This window comes from Macroventuria anomochaeta, assembly GCF_010093625.1.
Source record: "Macroventuria anomochaeta strain CBS 525.71 unplaced genomic scaffold BU25scaffold_11, whole genome shotgun sequence".
NCBI classification, from domain to species: domain Eukaryota; kingdom Fungi; phylum Ascomycota; class Dothideomycetes; order Pleosporales; family Didymellaceae; genus Macroventuria; species Macroventuria anomochaeta.
In genome coordinates, this window is record NW_022985372.1 from 714,966 (window position 1) to 735,193 (window position 20,228).

At 54.6% G+C, this 20,228-nt stretch overlaps 10 protein-coding genes and 1 non-coding gene across 11 annotated transcripts; 5 read left to right on the plus strand and 6 right to left on the minus strand.

Annotated features, from left to right (window-relative positions):
- Window positions 1-284: 284 nt before the first annotated feature.
- Window positions 285-722, plus strand: BU25DRAFT_457389 (uncharacterized protein; the record flags this gene model as incomplete). The annotated part of the gene is made up of 2 exons (XM_033710108.1): window positions 285-531; window positions 583-722. The coding sequence occupies 2 exons, from the start codon at window positions 285-287 to the stop codon at window positions 720-722; spliced, it is 387 nt and encodes a 128-aa protein (XP_033563351.1).
- A 274-nt stretch (window positions 723-996) lies between these two features.
- On the minus strand, window positions 997-2,397 carry BU25DRAFT_390285 (NAD(P)-binding protein). The gene is made up of 3 exons (XM_033704560.1): window positions 2,137-2,397; window positions 1,399-2,082; window positions 997-1,344 (listed from the first exon to the last, which is right to left on the minus strand). Exons 1-3 carry the CDS (start codon window positions 2,239-2,241, stop codon window positions 1,054-1,056), a joined length of 1,080 nt encoding a protein of 359 aa, XP_033563352.1. The 5' UTR covers window positions 2,242-2,397; the 3' UTR covers window positions 997-1,053.
- A 153-nt stretch (window positions 2,398-2,550) lies between these two features.
- Window positions 2,551-4,358, minus strand: BU25DRAFT_365313 (MFS general substrate transporter). Its single transcript, XM_033703813.1, has 3 exons — window positions 4,207-4,358; window positions 3,926-4,154; window positions 2,551-3,839 (listed from the first exon to the last, which is right to left on the minus strand). Exons 1-3 carry the CDS (start codon window positions 4,308-4,310, stop codon window positions 2,649-2,651), a joined length of 1,524 nt encoding a protein of 507 aa, XP_033563353.1. The 5' UTR covers window positions 4,311-4,358; the 3' UTR covers window positions 2,551-2,648.
- Window positions 4,359-5,479: 1,121 nt separating this feature from the next.
- On the minus strand, window positions 5,480-6,552 carry BU25DRAFT_390290 (NAD(P)-binding protein; the record flags this gene model as incomplete). The annotated part of the gene is made up of 4 exons (XM_033704561.1): window positions 5,480-5,895; window positions 5,948-6,216; window positions 6,276-6,420; window positions 6,486-6,552. 4 exons carry the CDS (start codon window positions 6,550-6,552, stop codon window positions 5,480-5,482), a joined length of 897 nt encoding a protein of 298 aa, XP_033563354.1.
- A 633-nt stretch (window positions 6,553-7,185) lies between these two features.
- On the minus strand, window positions 7,186-7,896 carry BU25DRAFT_27778 (Sm-like ribonucleoprotein). The gene is made up of 3 exons (XM_033701880.1): window positions 7,744-7,896; window positions 7,492-7,683; window positions 7,186-7,442 (listed from the first exon to the last, which is right to left on the minus strand). The coding sequence occupies exons 1-3, from the start codon at window positions 7,744-7,746 to the stop codon at window positions 7,218-7,220; spliced, it is 420 nt and encodes a 139-aa protein (XP_033563355.1). The 5' UTR covers window positions 7,747-7,896; the 3' UTR covers window positions 7,186-7,217.
- Window positions 7,897-8,482: 586 nt separating this feature from the next.
- BU25DRAFT_338018 (uncharacterized protein) lies at window positions 8,483-10,462 on the plus strand (the record flags this gene model as incomplete). Its single annotated transcript, XM_033702705.1, has 3 exons — window positions 8,483-8,600; window positions 8,653-8,747; window positions 8,807-10,462. The coding sequence occupies 3 exons, from the start codon at window positions 8,483-8,485 to the stop codon at window positions 10,460-10,462; spliced, it is 1,869 nt and encodes a 622-aa protein (XP_033563356.1).
- A 304-nt stretch (window positions 10,463-10,766) lies between these two features.
- On the minus strand, window positions 10,767-12,840 carry BU25DRAFT_27804 (alpha-L RNA-binding motif-containing protein). Its single transcript, XM_033701881.1, has 2 exons — window positions 12,339-12,840; window positions 10,767-12,286 (listed from the first exon to the last, which is right to left on the minus strand). The coding sequence occupies exons 1-2, from the start codon at window positions 12,375-12,377 to the stop codon at window positions 11,072-11,074; spliced, it is 1,254 nt and encodes a 417-aa protein (XP_033563357.1). The 5' UTR covers window positions 12,378-12,840; the 3' UTR covers window positions 10,767-11,071.
- BU25DRAFT_466265 (uncharacterized protein) lies at window positions 12,631-14,332 on the plus strand (the record flags this gene model as incomplete). The annotated part of the gene is made up of 4 exons (XM_033710680.1): window positions 12,631-12,685; window positions 12,734-12,941; window positions 12,992-13,055; window positions 13,119-14,332. The coding sequence occupies 4 exons, from the start codon at window positions 12,631-12,633 to the stop codon at window positions 14,103-14,105; spliced, it is 1,314 nt and encodes a 437-aa protein (XP_033563358.1). The 3' UTR covers window positions 14,106-14,332.
- Window positions 14,333-14,913: 581 nt separating this feature from the next.
- BU25DRAFT_409630 (uncharacterized protein) lies at window positions 14,914-15,893 on the plus strand. The gene is made up of 2 exons (XM_033706097.1): window positions 14,914-15,324; window positions 15,396-15,893. The coding sequence occupies exons 1-2, from the start codon at window positions 15,117-15,119 to the stop codon at window positions 15,878-15,880; spliced, it is 693 nt and encodes a 230-aa protein (XP_033563359.1). The 5' UTR covers window positions 14,914-15,116; the 3' UTR covers window positions 15,881-15,893.
- Window positions 15,894-16,251: 358 nt separating this feature from the next.
- On the minus strand, window positions 16,252-16,375 carry BU25DRAFT_t56. The gene has a single exon. It is a non-coding gene; the product is annotated as a tRNA-Leu (tRNA).
- A 742-nt stretch (window positions 16,376-17,117) lies between these two features.
- BU25DRAFT_27846 (uncharacterized protein) lies at window positions 17,118-17,674 on the plus strand. The gene has a single exon (XM_033701882.1). The coding sequence runs from the start codon at window positions 17,217-17,219 to the stop codon at window positions 17,589-17,591; it is 375 nt and encodes a 124-aa protein (XP_033563360.1). The 5' UTR covers window positions 17,118-17,216; the 3' UTR covers window positions 17,592-17,674.
- The last annotated feature ends 2,554 nt before the right edge of the window (window positions 17,675-20,228 follow it).

A 20,228-nucleotide genomic window follows, 5' to 3' on the forward strand; every position in this document is an offset into this window, starting at 1 on the left:
TCCTCGGGTCGGTGCAAACCTACCACAAAATGCATCCACATCTTCGGTCCAGGCAGCAGCACTTGGACAGTCCGAGTTCGAGAGCCGACACCATCTGGAAAAACCATCTTACGACGATGATTCCTGAATTGCTCACCTTACACAGGGACAAAATCCTTCGAGCGCTAAACTCTAATGGCAACTACACGCTCGGTGGGTACCCATCTTACTCCGTCAACGTCAGCAACGTTGCGCAAATTCAACTTGAAGTGAATTTCGCCCGTAACCTCGATTAACGTCTGGTTATGAAGAACACTGGCCATGACTACATCGACAAATCTAGTGGTGCCGGTGCGCTCAACATCTGGACCCACAGCCTCAAGGATATCAAGTTCATCGAGAAGTATGAGAGTGATGAGTATAGCAGCCCTGCATTCAAGGCTGGTGCTGGTGTTCAGGGCTTTGAGATCCCTGAAGCTGCTCGTGGCAATGATGTTACGTTGCTTGCGGGTATCTGCGAGACTGTTGGATGGACTAGCGGATGTCTTGCTGGTGGCAAGTACACGCAACCAGGACAATCGAATCTTTGCTGACATTTCATAGGTGGCCACTCACCTCTAGCTTCAATTTATGGAATGGCTGCGGACCAAGTCCTTGCCTACCACATGGCACCAGGCAACCCTTTCAAGGGCGACAACACCGTCAACGAGGCCTGGCGCAACACTCCACATTTGACATCATGACTCCATGGGGGAAGATCGCTCCCAGCTTGGTAGGAGGTGGTGTCTACCTGAACGAGGCTGATATTCACGAGCCAGACCGGCAGATTAACTTCTATGGCGCGAAGCACTACCCCAAGCTGCTTGCTATCAAGAAGAAGTGGGATTCAAGGGGTGTGTTCTATGCTACTACTGCTGTCGGTAGTGATAGCTGGGAGGTTAGGGACGGTAGCAGGGTACTTGGACGCAGATTGGGCGGTTGTGTTGTGTGTAACATTCGTAGAATTTTCAAAGACTAGCCTGCGAAACATCTGAAGACCCAGTATGGCGTACTGTGTATGCAGTCTCTTTTGCTTTACAGCTTACTCCCCTTCCCCTCCCCCAGTGTCACAACCAACTTCCCGAACTGACTCGCGTTCTTCATGTCATCGAACAGCGTGTCAATCTGCTTGATGTCCAGCCCATGCACACTCCGGCTCACAATGGGCTTCAACTTCTTCTCGCGCACAAACGCAACCATGTCCGCGAACTCCTTGCGCGATCCCATTGTCGAGCCTCGGACCTCGATGTTGCGCAGCACGGCACTCATGAGAAAGTCCATCTTCGGGCTGATCGTCATGCCGTAGATGGAGATAACACCGCCGGCCTACATCGTTGTTAGCATAGGTCTTGATTCAGTGATGTACGTATGAAGACGAACCTTGAGCAACCGGCTCCCCTTTGCAACAACATCCCCACCAGCACCGTCAACAATGGCGTCCAGGTAATTCCTGTCCCCCGGCAACATCCCCTTCAACTTCTTCTCCCAGTCCTTCTCCCTATAAGACACTCCACCCTTCGCGCCCAACTTCACCGCCTTATCAATCTTCTCCTGATCCCCACTCGTCACGTACACATTACACCCCTCGGCCACCGCAAACAACAGCACCATGAGCGCCACTCCGCCCCCAATCCCCGTGACAAGTATATTCCTCCCCCTCTGTGCATTACCTCCACACTTCACCCGGAATGCGCGCCACCCCGTCAAACCCGTGAGCGGCAGCGCCGCCGCCTCCTCATCACTCAGATGCTCAGGACACTCCTCCAGCTCCCCTGCATCCAGCACGATGTGGTCTGCCAGCGTGCCGGCGGGATTGCTCTTCGTGCCGCCGAGGATCGCGTAGCCTTTGGGCGCCTCGGGGCCGTCGAGAGAGTCTTTCCAGCCCGTCCCCGGGTTCAGGATGACGCGCTTGTTGAGCCATTGTTTGGCGGCGCGGCCAGAGGATGTTACGAGCCCGACGCCGTCGGCGAGCAGTGGGACGCCAAAGGCTGTGCCCGGGTACAGGTGTTGCCGGATGAAGAGGTCGCGGTGGTTGAGGGCGGCGGCTGTGAGGGTTATTACAGCCTGGGTAGTTTAGTGGGCTGGCTGGGTGGTGGGTTGCGGAGGAACGAGGCGTACTTCGTTGTCTTCTGGCTTGGGCTCTGGAATTGCGATCTTCTCCAGCGGGTAGTATACTTGGCCCGGCTTGCCTTCGATTTGCTTGATGGCAATGGCGGAAGGCATTGTTGCGGTCGGTGCAATGGGGCTTGCGAAGCTGTGTGTGGGCTGTACGTGTCACAAGTGGCAAGATGATCAGGTTGGGGTGACGTTGGGTGATCGAGGCGATGTGTTAGAGTCAATGGGATTGTCTATGGATATTGGGAAACTGAGGAGCAGCCGACACAATCGATGCGACTTGTCGCTCAGATGGATTGACGAAACCGACGAAGACCTCGGCTCGTTCCCGTCGTGGTGGGTCAGCCATGCGGGGAAGCAAGGTGGCACAGGGATGTTCAACTTCTTATCTTGCACTGCAATTTGATCGTTTGTAATCACGAATTTTTTTGTTCAAATTGATATGTATGAGCCGATATGTGTTGTTTACACACATCCGTAGCTAGAACGTCGCTGGTTCTCGACAATCCGCCAGCTCAAGGCCTCCACCTGAACGAAGGGTGCCTCCAGTCCAAATCCTCAATCTCGCCCGCTGACTTGCCCGCAAGCTCAGCATCCACATCGATCTGCGCGCGCTTGCTGTTGCTCATCTTCATCCAGAACAAGAGCGCAATGCTCAAGATGAGGATCGTGCTGCTGGTCGCCAAGTTCAATCCGTTGCCGATGGGGTAGTTGGGTGCATCGAAAGGCAAGAAACTCCATGTCGAGATCAGACCTCCAACGTTGCCGAACATGACAACGGCGCCGATAGCAGAGGCGCGCGCAGTATCAGTTACAACGTTCGCAGAGCCTTGCGCGTTGCAGAGAGCGCCGAATGCAAACGCACCAGAGGCGATGAGGAAGGTGGCTCCATAGCGGACCTGTGGCTCAGTACTGGCCAAAAACATGATGTAACCAACCATCATGAGCGGTGCACCTGCAATCATGAAAATCGTACGCCTGTCGTAGCGCCAGCTGAGGAAAGGGAAGAGCAGTGTAAAAAATGCGCCGACGATGTAGGGTGGGACGGTGCGAAGTTGCTGGTGCACGACACTAGTGCCCGGATAGATCGTTCGCACGATAGTAGGTGCGAAGAAGGCAAGGCCCTGTACGGTGATGTTGTTGAGAAGGAAGATGACGGCTGTAACGAGGACGACGGGGTTGAAGATACCGCGGAAGGTCTTCTTCCTGTCGAGCTTGTCGAGAACCTCATTCTGTCCGACGCGCTCAGACTTGACACGAGCAATGGCCAGGTCCTTCTCTTCCTGCGTCAGCCATCTGGCAGTCTCTGGTCGATCCGTAAGTGTGATGAAGGAGATCAGAGAAAGAACGCAGGTGACAATGCCCTCAATAGCGAAGATCATCCTCCAGCGGTGCAGGGAGCCGAACGAATCCAGTGTGAGGATTGCAGATGCCAGAAGACCACCAAAGGCGCCAGCAAGTGGTGCCATAACGATGTAGAGCGAGAGACGGAAAGCCAGCTCAGAGCGGCGGTACCAGCGGGACATGTAGTAGGCAATACCGGGCAGCATGCCAGCCTCAAAGATACCCAGGACGAAGCGGACACCGCTGATGCTGTGAATATCATGGACGAACGCAGTGCCGATGGATGCAACGCCGAAGCACAGCGAGATAGTGGGGATGAACCATCCGGGGCCTATCCATTTGCAGCAGATGTTGGAGGGGATCTGTTCGAGGTCAGCCTCAGAGAACTGCCAATATACATTGTACGACGCCTTCGTACAACTCCAAGGTTTCAGCTGGAAGTACTCACCTCAAAGATGATGTAACTGATGTAGAAAACCGACAAGACCTGGTTGTAGTCGTAGCCCTCCAGACCCAGGTCCTTCTCGAGACCGGCCAGACGAGCATTGCCGATGTTCGCACGGTCGATGAAGCAGAAAAGGTACAGTAGAGCTACTGTGGGGATGATGTAGAGGTCGATCTTCCATCTCAGCTTAGCCTCGGCCTTGGGATCGAACGTGAGGAGTGCATTGCCGTAGCTGGGAATGTCAGTTCACGTCTAATGTCAATTGAGATGCTGTAGAGCCATACATATCGGTCGCTGCGTGACCGTGCTCGGCAACAATGTGTGTGTTGTCACTTTTAAGGTCCTCGTGCAGGCTCGTAGTGTTCTTTTCAAGGTGAGCGTCGGTCATGGTGGGTACAATGCCTATCACGAGTCGTAACGTCGAGAGAGACTGACGGGCTGGGACGAGGGCAACTCGAAATGGTGCACTGTCCTTTCTTTATACCTTTATCTGTCGCAGGAATCCAGACGCACGTAGTTGACCTTGGCAACAGCCAAGAACAGCCACTTTAGTTGAAGGTCGAGCGCTAGGCGGCGTGGTCTATGGAGGTGCTAGCTGCTCCTGGGAACGCGCAGGACGTGGTAGCGAGGCCGGGGCCACTCACAGGCTGCCCCCGCGGGGACCCCAGAGTCTGGGGCATTTGCTCTTTGCCGGCTGCTGCGATCGGGGTCGGAAGCCAGCGTCGGTACTTGATGCTGCGAAAAGTCAGGTGCAGAGTCGCGATACAGGAGTCCCAGCTGCTCGTTACCCCGCTACGCCACGACTCTTGGACAGGGCCTGGGAGTCGCATTTGGTGAGTGCGAGCGACTCGTCTCCGCGGATGAGAGCTGTGGAAGTCTGGGGAAGCACCTTCACGTGCGGAGGAGCCCGGGCTCTGCAAAGGCTAGGGATGCTGTCGTGGCTCGCACAACAGACGCCGGGGTCTGGCTGGCCCAATCCATCTTCCATCTTAGCTGTGCCTCATGCATTCACTATCCACCGTTCACAACTTTGGGTTATCAATACGAACCCTGCAGGCCTCCCCTCCTCATCAAACAGCCTCAGTAACATTCATCCTGCTTCAACTCGGCGTTGATATCCTTTCGAGACCTGTGGCCGCGCAATTAACCCTCGCTGTATGCAAGTCATCACTGGCCTGAATTCAAGATGCGCTCAACATTGTGATATCGAAACAACAAGTCGGCGTCAAAACAAGCACCGCACTCTGCGGAAGGATGTCCGATAGTTGATTGGTATCCTGCAATCTGATACGCAAGCTGGAAGAAGTCATAGCCAGGATGCGGCTCGAGCGCCATGGTGTTGTACGAATACAGATGTGACGCCGAGAGAAATGCTACACGTGCAAGATGGCTTGCGAAAGATGAGTCTGGAGTTGATTGATAGGAACAAAATCCGCATATCGAGCGGTAAGCGGGAGCTTGACGGCTCCACTCACGGTGGAGATGCTACCTTCCCCATGATGTCAAAGAAACGAAGGCATGAAGGAATGGGCTTCCGGTCATTCCGAACTCCACTTGTCAAACAACCTCAGGTTTGCCATCGGCACCATCTCCCACTTCGCCTGCCCCTCTCATCTTCAACAGATTTCTCATTACCTTCAATTCAGATAGGCTCTCTTCGTTCTCGACAGCCAGCATGTTTGCGGTCAGGTGATGGTATCCCTTCTCACCGTTCTCCAGATCCTTGAAATGCCCACGTTCACTGTACACGAGCTCTCCGTGCCTCTTCTTGTCAGCCATGAGCACGGTGACTGATTGCGCTGGAACGTCCGCAGACTGGTAATTGCCTTCACCGATTGCAGCAAGGATTGCGGGACTGAGAATGCCGGTTTCGGTCCATGATGGTGCGATGGCGTTGATACGGATGGGCAGTTGTGGATACAGATGCCCCGTCAGGGAGCGCATGAGACCGAGCACCGCATGCTTGGTCGTTGCTGCGACGCTGTTAACCACCGTACAACTTTCACGATGATCGAGATATCTTACTGTAGTCCGTAGCAGGAAACCTTGTGAAACTCGAACCAGACGCTGTTATGACGATACTTCCACCACTGGGGTTTCTGCGGATGTGATGAATGCCTAGCTTGACGGTATACAAGCAGCCAAGCAGATTGACGTTGATGGTCTTGAGATTGGGTGGAAGCAAGTCCCCGCTGGAATCTACATCCTCTTCAAGCAGTGAGATCGTTGGGGCAATACCAGCGTTGGCGAACACATGGTCGATCTTGCCGTACTTCTTCTCTGCAGCTTTGAACCTGCAGAGGTAAGTAAGTCATTTGAGGAAGGGACATATTATCCAGATTGCAACGCTCACAGCTCGAGTTGTTCCCTCCAATCCGTCACATCGACCTTCGAGAACGGTACCGAACCTGCCTCAGGCTCGGGTAGTGGATTGAGGTCGCCGGCATAGACCTTGCCTCCATGCTTGATAATGCGACGAAGCGTTGCAAGTCCAATACCTGACGATGCGCCTGGTAGATATAAGCCGGTCACACACTGTAGCATTCGCTGCAGCTTGGCATACCAGTGATTACAGCAACTTGATCTTTGATCTGATCGAGGTCGTTGTCAGAGATGGTGAAGCTTGTCATGATCGCTTATGTTAGACGTATGTTCCAGGTATGTAGAGTAAGTTATATAACCACAACGCTAGGATGTACGGTGAGTAGCCTGATCGGGGTTGAATTCAACTGTACAATCGTAGAAGAAGGCGCAGATGAGACAATGCCTCGAAATGTAGCCCCCAAAAGGTCTGGAGGGAGCTTGAACTTTTGTAATGAGCCTCGAGTAAGTACAGCGGTTGACCCCGCTTCAGCGTGCATGCTGGCCGAGGAGGCTATTCTGGAGTAATCCTAGCTGCACTTAGTATTCTGCATATCAAGAGGATAGAGAACGCGAGCACAGCATTGCAACTGCACTAGAATGTGCCCTCGTAAGATACTGTTCAGTCGTGGTGTGGCTTGCTTGGCTATTCCCCCAATAGATTGTGGTATCAAATTGAAACTCCCACGACTGATGAGAGCTTCATCTGCGACGTCACGAGCACCGTCAAATAGGTCTGCAAGTCGCCAGGGTATCAATCGTATTCAGCTCACTATGAGCGTCTTGGGTAAGTTCGGCGGCCGTTCTGTCGAATGGTCACACAGCTCCAAAGCTTCTGCACAGAGTATCGTACGCCATTCGGGTCGCTGAGCTATTCCTCGTTCGTTCTCTCATGCTCGTTTTGTTCGATTTGGTGTCCTTGCGTTCAAGCAGCTCAAGCGTTGTTGTTGTTGTTGTTGTTGTTGTTGTTATTGTTGTTGTTGCCGCCGCCTCCCCTTCCACGGCCTCGCCCACGTCCGCGCATGCCCCTGCCTCCGCGGTCTCCTCTGTGATCGCCTCGTGAGTGCATGCCACCGCGTCCGCCTCTTTGCGCCTGGTCCTTGGCCTGCTGCTCCTTCACAACCTCGATGATCTCGTCCGGTACCCGCAAGTACTTGATCTACGCATTGTCAGCGTTGGCTGTCCACCGACCCAGCAGCTATACTGACTGTGCTTCCGCGAACATAGATCTCCGGTAGCCTCATGAACTTGTCGCCGTCTGCGCTTGTTTGCACCACCTCCCGTAATGTGAGATTCATCCATGTGTCGCAGTTGACCAGCAGTCCGTTGAGCGTCTCGCCGCTCTTGAGCTCTACGAGCATAGGGTGGCCAGTAGCGGCCGTGAGAAGGCCTAAGGGGAGCTGCAGTTCGCGTCAGTAAGAGCTCGTGGGGCGCTCTACGACGGGCGCAATGTGACGTACCATTGTGTCGTTGTGTAAGGCGCGTTAGTGCACACTAAACTGAGAGATTCGATTTTTAGGGGTACGAAAATTACAATTGGGTTAGCAGTTCAACGTAGGAAGCTGTTGGTGTATACAGAGCGTCAACAGCAGTGTTGTCGTCAAGGTCGCTGCAACTGTGGATCATCGCTAGTCAATGCGCTCGAGACTTGGCGCTTTTCAGCCCTACGGAGCACCACAGAATCGATCACTTGCACCCACATCATGTTAAAAGGCTTGTTACCGTCGCCTATCCATTTGCATGTTCAAACCACAGCTTGTAGTCACTTCAGGCTCGTTTCGTCCGCTGCAGACGTTGATCATCCTTGAACGCCTGAACCGGTGAGGAAGGAACCATCTCGAAAGGTTCTTGCCAAATGGCCTCTACGATAGTACATTCTCTGCAACCTCCAACTCCAACCCTGGAGTAAGGCATGCTGTTAAGCTCACTTGAAACACCTTGTTTATTACTTTGTATCGTTCATTACAGCATACGGTTCGGATACCTCGACTAAAATCGTGACCGGTTGCTGCGCCACGGTGTGCTGACAGGACGTGTCTTAAACCTCCGGGTAGCCGCCCTTCTGCCTGATCCTCAAGCACTGGGACAACAGCTCCCATTTTTCACCAGCTGCCGCATCTGTTGTGTGCCTGTGGTGGTGGTTTGTTCGTTAATATTTGCTTCTCTTCCTGCGTTTCTTCCTGTGCTTTTTCTTTCATCATGCGCTCCTTCAAGTCCAAGATGCTGTCCGCCGTCGCGTGCGTTGCACCTGTGCTCGCCGCAGCGCTTCCCAGCCGCGGTGAGGTCGCTCAACTGCACAACGAACCTTTGCAGCTAGGTACTTATATATCCACTTCTTGCCACGCTTCTAGGCATCTGCTGAACTGTAGTAGACTTCCAACAGAACTACGCGCAAGCGACCTTCAGCGTGCCCTGCACTGGCTGTCTGGGCCAAGATCACACGGACCAGGATGACGAGTCACTTGTAAGGCCCACTCCAGGCATCTATTTATGTGTACAGCCTTGCTAACCTCACAACCACAGATTCTGAACTTCACTGCTCACTCGCGCAACGAGCCTTGTGGTTCTTCTAACATCACCATCAACGGTGTTCCTCTCCCTCAAGAATGGGAAGGTGACTACGCTTCTGGCTCAGGCTCCTACCAGTACACCAGTCCCGCAACCCTTCAGCAGAATGACAAGCTTCCCCAGCGTGACTTGGCCCTCGCATGGAACTCGACCTGTCTTCACGGCAACGCGGAGACGGACGAGGCTGCTCAAATCCTGACAGTCAACATCAAGTCCGTAGACGGCATACCCATCAATACACCTTCTGGTTTCACAGTCTCCTTCAAGCAGAACTCATCGCCGCCTTCTCTTCTTCGACTCCAGACCGTTCCGGATCTTTCTCCTGAGCTGTCAGACATCTGGCGTGACCCGCCGGCGGATCTTCGATTGGGCTTTGGCAACTCCACCGTACACGCAGAGTCGTCCGAGACGGCATCAGTATCTCTCGAAAACGAAATCCGGGAGCTCAGAGCTCTTCAAGCTGAACTTGAGGCCATCCAGCTAGCAGTAACAACAAAGAAACAGTACATCAACTCACAGATCCGCAAAGAAGCCAAGTGTTTCACTGAGGAGCTGAAGCACTGCGACGGCATCTCTTGTGTTCTCAAAACAGTTGCTGGTAGAGCCCACGGTGCATGGCGAGTTGTCTACCTGCGCCTACACCCTGACGACCAGTCTACAGACATGGGCCGTCCAGAGGACGTCTACGCCTCGGCTCATGTTGGGTCACAGCGATATGGCAGCATCAACGTCGCCACCTCGAGCACAGACTCGAAGGCAGAGGCAGAAGCTTACTCGGACTCAGAGCCTCGTCCGTACGAAGGCTCTACAGGCGAGCTCCCACCACGACCCCAACAACGCCAGGCACCCTACATCATCGCCCTCGAAGTCGCTCTCGGCATCCTCTGCTGCGGCTGTCTCGTCGCCGTCATCCGGCACAAGTGTTCCAGCCTCCGCACCCGCACCGAGCGCGCCGCCGACTACGAAGAGCGCTACAACGCGCGCATCTACAAACGCGCCGCACGCCGCCACGCCTGGCGCAACTGGTGGCGCGGCAACTGGCGCAAAGACGCCGCGCGCATCGCCGACTATGAAGAAAAGCGCGCCCTGATTGCAGACCAAGAGTCCGTCCTCGAGACCGCGATGCAGGAGGAAATCAGACAGCTGCGCGTCGCGCACAACGTCGTCAACGACATCATCCGCGCAGAAGAGGGCCGCACAACCACACCCAGCCCATCGAATCCCCGCTGCACATGTCACCACCCACACTTTACCCCCGGACCCCCGTCAGTAACATCTACATACCCGCCCTCCACGATCCCCGAAGCGCCCTCCCGCCCGCTATCCCGCACCGACAGCCTTCCCAGCTACCGCTCCCGCGCCCCCAGCGAGCCGCCCACATACGAGTCCGATCTGGGCGCGTCGTTTGTGGCGAACGGATTCGTGCGGTACGAGGCGAGGGCGAGGGCGTATACAGCTAGCGCCTCATCGCAAGCTGGGGAGTCTGGACGCTGGACACCAGACAGTAGTGTAGTCGACGTTTCGCCGCGACCGAGCACGGATACGCTTCGGCACCCGCAGAGCATTTATACTCTGGACGAGAGCGAGAGTGAGAGCGAAAGTGAGCTCTGAGATTTGAACCGGCATGTCTTTCTTTCTTTCCTTACTTTGTTTTGGCGACGAAGGCGTTGGAGCAGGCGCAGGCGCATACGGCGTCTATTCTTGTTGGCAATTGCATAGGAATCAGGCGCAGATGGGGAACCTCGCCTACTAATATCTCTGAATCCCCGTGTACAGTAGATATCACGTGTTGCTGGGGTCTGGCAAGCATGGGCAGGCAGTCGAATGCAACGATATTGTCCAGCCCTGAACGTCTCCAGTCATGACGATCTGCGTACGCCGAAGTCCCTTGATGCGGCGGTGAGACGAATCTGACAGGTTCCTTTTGACTGACGGCCGTACTTCTGTCAACCTCGCAGTTTTCACTGTCGGCACGCGTGTCTTGGAACCCGATGTCCCGTCCACCGTGAACACACTCGCGAAGAACCCACCCGCGAAACCTGCTCTCACTTGTGGAACGGGGCAGCAACGGTGGACAGTGTCGTTTCATCAACAGGGTCGTTTCATCAAATATGAATTGTATTGCAAAACACCGGTCCCGATGCTGGTAGTAGTCACAGTATGCTACAGGTCCACACTCTTCCCACATCGTCTTTCCACTATCGTACACCAATCCCACGTCTACCGCCTCCGCAGGTACCAGTTGAATGCCAGCTGGCCCGTCTCGATGTGGAAGGGCGTGGGCACTTCCGCTAGCCCGGGTCGAGCAACGGGGTGCCTTAGGTAGACGGCCGCGCAGATGTTCTGGTTGACTTCGAGGTACCTGGGGATGAATGCAAACGCACTCATATAGGCCCTCGGCCGCCACGGTGTTGCGTAGGGGGCAGCGGCGTTTCGTGAATTCCACGCGGATGTGTGTTCGGTTTCGAGACGCAGCTTCTCGAAGGCCTGACGCAGCTTCGCCTGGTCCTCCTCGCTGAACAGCGGCTCCTGGATAGCATCAGGCGCTGTGGCCGGCGTGGACGGTGCGGCACGGCCCGCGAGCTGCGTCTTGAGGAAGTCGAACTGCGTGTCCAGCGTCGAGATGGACTCGGGGCTTGCGTTCCGCCACAGGCTGATGGCGCGCTTGACCGTCTGGCGGAAGGCGCGGAACTTCTGCTTGTCTTTTGCGCCGACGTCCTCGGCCAGGACGCCGTTGACGTCGTCCATCATGGCTTGCAGGTGCTTCCTGAGCTCGGCGGGCGTGGGCTCCTCGCCCGCCGACGGGACCGCGGATCGGGGCTTGGGCTGGCGCGGTGTCTGGCCGCCGGCAGCTTCGCGGGCTTCGGCGCGGGCGGCCGCCTTTTCTTTGGCGACGCGGCGGGCGGTGGAGGAGCGTTCCTTCTGCGCACCCGTAGCGAACATGACGCTCGAGGGCTCCACCTGGAACATGTCGCCGGGGTTGAGCATGTAGCCGGGGTAGGGCATCTTCTTGCCGTTGACCGTGACGAGGCCGTGGACGCAGAACTGGCGGGCCTGGCGGACGCTGCTGGCAAACAGGGCGCGGAAGATGGCCGTGTCCAGGCGGCGTTCGATCGGGTAGTAGGCCATCTGCATGTACGGCGTCATGGGCGGGGTGCGCTGCTTGTCCTGCGAGTCTGCGCCTGCACCGCGGCCGGCGGCCTGCTCGCTGCCGTCGTGGCGGGCGAGGTACTTGTGGTCCATGGGCACGACGGCGGGGATGGAGCGCTTGAAGAGGCGCGCCCACTTCTTCTCGCGGATCTGCTCGCCGTGGTAGGCGCGGGTGTCGGCTTTGGCGGTCCATTTCTGCTGGAAGAATGTGCGCGTGCTGACGTTGGGCTGCTTGAGCTGCGACAGGCTGTACAGCGTCCAGCGCGACATGTCCTGCCGGACTTTCTGCCAGCAATTAGCGTGGCAGGAGCGAGCGGACGGTTCATGGAGAGCCTACCAGCTTCTTCAGCGAGTGGAATCTCGGCTTCTTCCTCATGGCGGCGATGGGCGTGGCGTGGTGTTAGGGGGTCGTCTCGGTGAATGCGGACATGCGTCGACGGCATCGACGGCCAAAATCTCAAGGGCAAGCTTGGCGCTAACTTTAGTAGAAGCGCGGGAGAAAAATCCCCACTGGAAGCTCACTCGCCCGCACAACGTCTGCCTGCACGCTGCGACTCACACCCTGCCGCCGTACAGACTACCTCTGGACCGCCCGACTACTGCCTTGCGACCCAGAAACATCAGTTACCATGGCCGACACAACCTCTGCTGCCCCCGCAGCCGCCCCCGCTGAGGAGCCCAAGAGTGAGCTGCGCGCACAGGCGACCGACACTCGACACTGACACACCGCAGCTGTACAGATCAAGACCGAGCAGGCGCCCGAGGCCGCGGAGCACGACGGCGAAGAGATCCTGGACCTCAATGGCAGCGACAAGAGGAGCGACGGCCGCGACCGCCGCGACCGCCGCGATGACCGCGACAACCGCTCTGGCGGCCGTGGAGGACGCGGTGGCCGTGGACGCGGTGGCCCCCGCGGCGGAGGCGGCTTCAAGAACAGGAAGTGCGTGACCGCGCCGTGTCCATTGGCGTCCCTGCGCTGACTCACTACAGGGCGCGCAGCAACGAGTTCGAGGACCTCCCCGAAAGCGACGACCCCGTCGAGATCCGCAACCAGGTGCGTTGTGACTCTTGACCCCCCATGTGACTGTTCACCGTGCACGACTCTGACCAATGCCAGGTCGAGTTCTACTTCTCCACCCACAACCTCGTCACCGACGAGCACCTGTTCAGGGAGCTCGATGGCCCCAATAACCGCCCCGTCAGCATCAAGCACATTGCCGACTTCAAGCGCATGCGCCGCTTCCAGCCCTACAGCGCCATCGTGAACGCGCTGCGCGAGAGCAAGGACCTCGTCGTTGTCGACGATGGCGACTACAACGGCTCCGGCAAAGAGGCCGTCAAGCGCAAGGAGCCCATCTCCGTCCCCGCCAAGGACGATGACGAGAAGAACCCGCCCTCCACCACCGATCTCTTCTTCCGCCTGCAGCGCGCCTCCTCCAACGACCTCAGCAGGAGCGTCTACGTCAAGGGCTTCGGCGGCGAGGAAGCCGGCCAGATCGCACTGGAGCAGTTCTTCCGTCCCTACGGCGCCGTCATGGTGCGCAAGAGGCGCGAGGCAGACGGCACCTTCAAGGGAAGTGTCTTTGTCGAGTTCGACTCCGAGGACAGCCAGAGGCAGTTCCTCGCCCTCGACCCCGCGCCCAAGTTCAATGACAACGAGCTCACCATAATGGGCAAGAAGGAGTACTCGGAGATGAAGTGCAGGGAGAAGGGCATCAAACCCGAGTGGGAGCGCTCCGAGTCGGACAGGCGCGAGCACCGCGACGGTCGTGACAACAGGTCTGGCGGTCGGGGCGGTCGCGGTGGCCGCGGTGGCCGCGGCGGCCGCGGTGGACGTGGAGGACGAGGCGGCCGCGACGACCGCAACCGCCACGATCCTCGTTCCAGGCGCGACCGCAGCGGCTCTGTCGACGGCGACGACTGGAAGAACCGCCGTGACCGCTTCCAGAACGGCAAGGACGACCAGCCCAAGGAGACCAGGGAGATTGAGCGCGATGCCCACGGCGTCCCGGTGGTCAAAGACACAAACAACAAGCGCAAGGCTGATGACGAGGCGGGTGGTGAGGACAAGAAGAGCAAGCTGGTGATCAAGGAGGATGCATAGACACCGAGCGCAGCGAGACTGTCTCCGAGCAAGGAGAAGCGCAGGCGTGGAGCATCGTGAGTGGTTGATGCGTTGCATACACGGCGTTACGGTTGTTCATTGCTATGGTTCTCGATACCATCACGATTGGGCTGGGCTGGGTTGGAAAAGTATCATTATCTCATACATAGTTACGCTTGCCTCGGTATCGAATGAATCGATTACGGCTGTCTTGAACATTGTTCATGCAATGTCGGTAGAGATTGTGTTCTCTCTGATCAGCTGGGGCAGGAGCATTGCATCTTAGTTCGACACATCTTGTGGGTCGCACTCCTTCCGACGCCCCAAGATCAACTGTAGCGTGGGCATCAGCTCCAGTAAGCTGGCAGGGTCTGCCTCAAGTATCAGGTGCATTGCTGTGCTTGAGAGTGTGCGGCTCTTGCAACTTGACTATGCCACAAGCTGTACTAGGAGGAATATTAAGAACACAATGAAACATCTTTGAAAAAGCAAGGTATGTGTAGCACATTGTAGAAGTGTAGTATCCCAAAAATGGCGCTGCGTTGGGGTGTATGGATGTGCTTTTTGGTTGGCTTCATCGCGCTAGTACACAGGCGGAGGCGTAGTACAACGCTGAATAAAACCACCCCATAACCTCTTCAAGCTGGTCAGGCATCCTGGCTGTCAAAAATAGGAAGAAAAAGCGCTTATTGGGTATGTTTTAGCAGTATTGGTTCATCTCGTCCCACGTTGATGTTGGGTGGCCCGGGCTTATTATCCGCGGTTTTTTGTGCAACATGAGAGCATGGCTAACCATGACTAGCCATCGTCCTGGTCCACACGGGAGGAATACTGCAAGCATCAGCCTGATGAGGAAGCTCGGAGAAAGATGTCCTGAATCCTTCCGTCCTTACTCATCTCTCTGCATTATCCCTCAGCGTCGTCCACAATCTTCGTTGTCGACTTCTACCTCGATCGCACAGATAACGTGGGCAGTCGCGCTGCGTGGTTGATGCAGATCAACACAGCACAATGCTTAACATCCACATCGCTCTGTTTGCACTGATCAATTGCATCTACGCCGCAAGCCAGATCGCCCTCTTTACCGACTCGAATTGTCTAGACTCATACAAAGGCCTCGAGGGCCCCAATGGCTATCCAAACGGCAGCTGCACCGACTTCAGACGCAGCGGTACATATGGCAGCTTGCAAGTCGTAGGCCTGGATTCCGGCTGCGCAGGTACGTCCCCAACTCAACCTAGGCCATCCTTCTCACTTTCGCTGGGCACCGTGCTGATGTTGAGCGTGAAGTAACGATATACGTCAACGACCCTGAGACGACAATATGCGGCGGCTACCAAGAAGAGATCCAGATCGGCGAGTGCTGGAATAGCACGTTTGTGTATTACAGTATCGATATGTGTGATATTCCCACCACCTCACTTACACCTTCCATCACGCCCCTTTCGTCCTCTTCTCCATCTGCTTCAAGCGGACCGGCAACAGGCATATTGGTAGGAGGAATTGTCGGTGGACTTGCAGGGTTGGGGTTGATACTTGGATTCGCGCTTTGGATTTTGGCGCGGAAGAAACGCGCGAGGAAACATGCGGCTGTGCAGGAGCACCGCCATCCTGCTGAGATGAACGCGGACTACCACCGTCATGAGATGTCTGAGGGAAAAGTAGTGTACAAGAACCATGCGGCTGAAGTCGCGCAACCGCCCATTGAGCTGGGCGGCCTCGAGTTAACACCGCATGAACTTGGAGACTACGAGACGGGAAGAAGCAAGCCGTAGGTAATTTGAGAATTCAGTCAGACTGTGAGAATGCATCTACAACCACCGAGTGGTATGCAAGCATGTCTTCTGCCTCCACGTTCCACCAGCAAAAAGCCACCGGCGACAGCCTCGAGTACTCAAGACTGGGATTTCAAGCAGTAAAAGGGGTCAGAGGTGTAAAAAACGCGTGACAGGCGACGCTAAAGCTGCTTCTCACCTCATCGTGAGGGAGGAGTCAACTCCAATGCCACACACGACGTGTTGTTTGATTCGCATACTTCGCTCTTGTCAGCACGCTACGTCATGTCGACTACAGCAACGCCTCAGGTTCTCAGGTTGCAACGGCGAGCAAAGGCAAAAAAATGTTTTGATTGCATATGAAAGCAAAATGACACGAGTGGGGTTCGAACCCACGCACATTTCTGTAGTAGAGATCTGAGCGAACAGAGAAATGCAGAGCAAGACTTCAGATTGGCTTAAATCTACCGCCTTAGACCACTCGGCCATCGTGTCTCAAAGTTTGAGGATAAAGAAAGTTTGTGTGATAGAGACATTATATTCCGGATAAACAGGCCATAAAGTACAAGGGATTGTTAGCGATGCTAGTCTGGTGTCGAGGAAGAGGCACGCGGGGTATGGAGACATTGCCGAGAGACAGTCCCACTGCTGTGAGCTTGAATGCGGGGTCCTGTCCCCTTATTGATCGCCGCGCATTCAATGTCCTTCTACAGCCAAGGGAAGCGCAAGCCAGCGCGCTAGACATCGAGCTATGCTGCCTGTCTATTTAACAGCCCTTACATTCACACTCCCCGGATCTAGCATGGACGTTTGCAATATTGCTACGAAGCTGCTTACGATGAATTCTTCGAGGCGGTCGGACTTGACATTGTCAGCGTCCGCACCGGGTGAATGAGCCATGCGCGCTAGTGCAGGCTTAGCCTCCGTTGACATCCTGTCTTGCCAATCAACTACCATACACGTCAATATGAGTCTGACGGACTCGGTCGGACTGATCTCGCACGAGTGTGCCTGCAGTCTCGTGCCTGCTTCGTCGAGACTTGCTGTGCTCGCGTTGCTCGGTTTTGTCCAGATGTTCGTTGACTCGGCCTTCGCGCTGATGCTCCGTGTGGGTTGTGACACTGCGTCAGACTGGTAGGCGCATTACACAGCGTCGTTGCTATGGCGGAGTATACCTGCAAATGGTGAGTCGGGGTTGTATATATCAGCTGCCTTTTCACTTCTGTGTCTGAACATCCGCGTTCGATTCTCCACAAGTCACGTTTACTTCACAAGTCACCTTCGTAGTACTATCGTTCGCATTCCCGCTTTTTCATACATTTCCCGATCAGTGACCATGTCGTCGGCCATGTCTTTCCAGATCGCATCCACGCTCTTCCAGTGGATGTTCAACGAATCTTCCGCGCCCGCCGACGCAGAGTGTCCGGCCCGGAGAGCATCACAGCAATCGCAGTCGCGCACACACAGCCATGCTTGCTCAACGTCCCCCATCACCACCATTACTTCGCCGTCATCGGGCCTCAGATCATCATCGAGTTCAGGAAGAGGAGACAGCAGGCCAAGAAGCCCGGAGACGTCACCCTTGCTGGGCGGCAAAGCTTTTAGCCCTTGCCAAACACAGATTCAGTGGGAAACAGAACAATGGGAAGCTCAGATGGACATGAACACGGAACGATCTAGGGTCGTGTTTCCCATGCTGGGCTCAGCGTGATGAAGCAATAAATCACGTTCGCAAACACATACCATGAATGTAAGACGTCTGAAACCACCAAGACCTCAGAAGATACTAATGAGCATTGGCAGAGATGAGTCAAAAACGGCCAAGACGACATCAGTCAGCCTTCAACCACCGCAAACCATGCGCACGCTCAAGAATGGGTCGCTGACTGGAAACATACTTAGCGAAATGCCCTGATGCTGCAGAACCAAACGTCGTACATGTTGACTGGCTGCTCATAGATCGCGCAGTCAAGCAGGATTGCACAGAATTACTGGACAGTCATTGGAAGACTGTAGCGACAACGATCGCTCGGGTGCATCGCATGGGCTCAATCTAGAGGAAGTTACACATGAACTGCGCTTTACTTCGGTCCTAAACTAGGTCCTTGTACTCGATCAAAAGGGGAATATCGATTCGCATTGTTTCCTCAATTCAACAGAATTCAGGCAACGAAATTCAGCATGTACCTGTAGAAAGACATCCAAATGAAAGACACGACGTCTCGTAGGACTTGAGGTGATCAAGGAGCTTTCCGCAACGTGTGTTTTGCGCGCTATTTACTGTGGTCGATCCGCAAAGTCGTATCTTTTTAGTAAAGTCCACTTGGTGGACATCACAGTTCCGAAGCGTAGACTATCAAAAGACAGATTCGCAGGATGCGGAATGAATCAATGTTGCAAACAAGTATGTTCTTTCCACGATGTTGCTGTAAATCTTGGTGCAGGTCGGATGAGGGCTTATTCAATACATCGGGTCAACTACCGCCCTCTTCGGATTTTCCCACCTTCCAATTGAGCGGCTCTTGATTCCTTGAATCCGCAAGTAGCCATCAAGGATTTGTCTAATATCATACCATTTGGCCTCAGACGGCGCCAATCCGTCCTGTGTTCAATTGCCTGCCTACAGTGACCTGACAAAGTCCATCCTGATATCCCACTCAAATGTTTGGGCACTTTACTTCACCCCTCAATCTTGCCCCCTAGTAGAGGCATCAAAAAAGTGGGTTGTGGCATTGTGCAATCAGGTTGTGAGGCACACAGCTCAGTCCCGCTGCGCTACACTGACCAATAAGGTATTGAAAGTAAAGTTTTTGGTGTGTGTTATTATTCTAGTTATCAGACGTCGAGGGACGCAGCTAAGTAGGTAAACAGACTAGCCCAATCAAGTAATAGGCACCCGTGGAAACCACCTTCCAACAAAAGGTACAGTACTGCTGTAGATAGCAGGTACTGGGAACTGAACAGTAGATACCCCTGACATAGGTCCACTGAATTAATCGTGCGCATCAGCTTGTGAAAAGGTGTAGTTGAGGTGGTGGAGTGGTGCAAGAGTGCTAGCTCATATTATGAGCGATTGTTTTGCAATACGTTGCGGGGAAATTGGCGATTGCTAAAGGTGTGTTACGAACCAGGACTCTACACAGGGATAACGGTATCGACAGTCAGTACAACACGGTCGTTGCACCCTCCGAAAGGATGACCATCAAATATCCATAGAATAGCAGCGCTTAGCCGAGAGACGACAAGATGGTGTCACGTGAGGCGTTCAGCCTTGGCGTGATCAGTACAATCAATGCGCGGTATACCGTGTCCGTGCACCCAATACACGCGTTCGGTCAATGCACGCGATCTTCAACATATCAATACCACAAAAATGAGGCTGTAGAGCCACACACAAAAGCAATTATCACAAGGTTTGCTGGTGGAGAGTAATATAGAGCTATATGAATAATTTTCTCACTCAAACTTCTTTGGTGCCTTGATTTTGCAGCCATGGCTGTTGTATGTTGGTGGAGGTGTTGGTGACTGCGTGTTACAATCCTACATCCTGCAATAGGACAACTAAGTAACCGCCAACCAAACACGGAAGCCTGGAGGAAGGCACAGCACGGCAAGGCTACCCAGCCAACACCTGGGGGATGCTCGGCCAAGCAGTCACGTGAGTGCTTGTCAATGAGCATGACACAATGCTTGTCAACAAGCATCATACAATACCCATCAACAAGGTGCAATCTATCCGAATTGGCCAGGACCAACTCTGCTCGTCAACAAGCAGATCTGGTGGACTGTATATAAGCACATAGGAACACAACCCTTATGGTTTGTGTTCAACCTCGTCAATCAACTTTGTTATTGGGGTCTCACCCGCTTTCAAGCCAGACAGTCTACTCTGTACTACTCATTGCACCCAAGCCATTGTTAGGTGTTTCACCCAGGCAACTTACCCTTACTGTTCCAGAACCAGAGCTCATCCTTGAGAACCAATCAAATAGTGCTCACAAGTGTTGAAGTCGTACTTTAAGCAAAGCTCGTAAGCACTATTCGATTGGTTCTCGAGGATGAACTCTGGTTCTGGAGCAGTAGGGGTAAGTCGCCTGGGTGAAACACCTAACGACAGCTTGGGGTAACAATGAGTAGTACAGGCAATCTGTCTAGCTCGAAGGTTGGTTGAGATCCAATGACAAACTTAATTGATGAGGTTGAACACGAACCATAAGGGTTGTTGTGAGAGGGGGCCAGCTGGGGATACCAATTGCTCTCTGAGATGGAAGGATTGGTGGAAGGATGGTTCAGGCTTGTTGGAGATAAGGGTGTAGAGGAGACCAAGTGTGGGGATACCACAAGTGGT

Excerpts from the sequence above, each read along its gene's own strand:
- BU25DRAFT_390285 (XM_033704560.1), bottom strand. The coding sequence starts at position 2,241 with ATGCCTTCCGCCATTGCCATCAAGCAAATCGAAGGCAAGCCGGGCCAA. Across the intron at positions 2,083-2,136 it reads CCAAGCCAGAAGACAACGAA|GCTGTAATAACCCTCACAGC; the intron begins GTACGCCTCGTT and ends TAAACTACCCAG. Across the intron at positions 1,345-1,398 it reads AGGGGAGCCGGTTGCTCAAG|GCCGGCGGTGTTATCTCCAT; the intron begins GTTCGTCTTCAT and ends ACAACGATGTAG.
- BU25DRAFT_365313 (XM_033703813.1), bottom strand. The coding sequence starts at position 4,310 with ATGACCGACGCTCACCTTGAAAAGAACACTACGAGCCTGCACGAGGAC. Across the intron at positions 4,155-4,206 it reads GGTCACGCAGCGACCGATAT|CTACGGCAATGCACTCCTCA; the intron begins GTATGGCTCTAC and ends TGACATTCCCAG. Across the intron at positions 3,840-3,925 it reads TCAGTTACATCATCTTTGAG|ATCCCCTCCAACATCTGCTG; the intron begins GTGAGTACTTCC and ends GACCTCGAACAG.
- BU25DRAFT_27778 (XM_033701880.1), bottom strand. Across the intron at positions 7,443-7,491 it reads TCTATGTTCGCGGAAGCACA|ATCAAGTACTTGCGGGTACC; the intron begins GTCAGTATAGCT and ends GACAATGCGTAG.
- BU25DRAFT_27804 (XM_033701881.1), bottom strand. The coding sequence starts at position 12,377 with ATGAGGAAGAAGCCGAGATTCCACTCGCTGAAGAAGCTG. Across the intron at positions 12,287-12,338 it reads TCCACTCGCTGAAGAAGCTG|AAAGTCCGGCAGGACATGTC; the intron begins GTAGGCTCTCCA and ends AATTGCTGGCAG.
- BU25DRAFT_409630 (XM_033706097.1), top strand. The coding sequence starts at position 15,117 with ATGCTTAACATCCACATCGCTCTGTTTGCACTGATCAATTGCATCTAC. Across the intron at positions 15,325-15,395 it reads CCTGGATTCCGGCTGCGCAG|TAACGATATACGTCAACGAC; the intron begins GTACGTCCCCAA and ends TTGAGCGTGAAG.
- BU25DRAFT_27846 (XM_033701882.1), top strand. The coding sequence starts at position 17,217 with ATGTCGTCGGCCATGTCTTTCCAGATCGCATCCACGCTCTTCCAGTGG.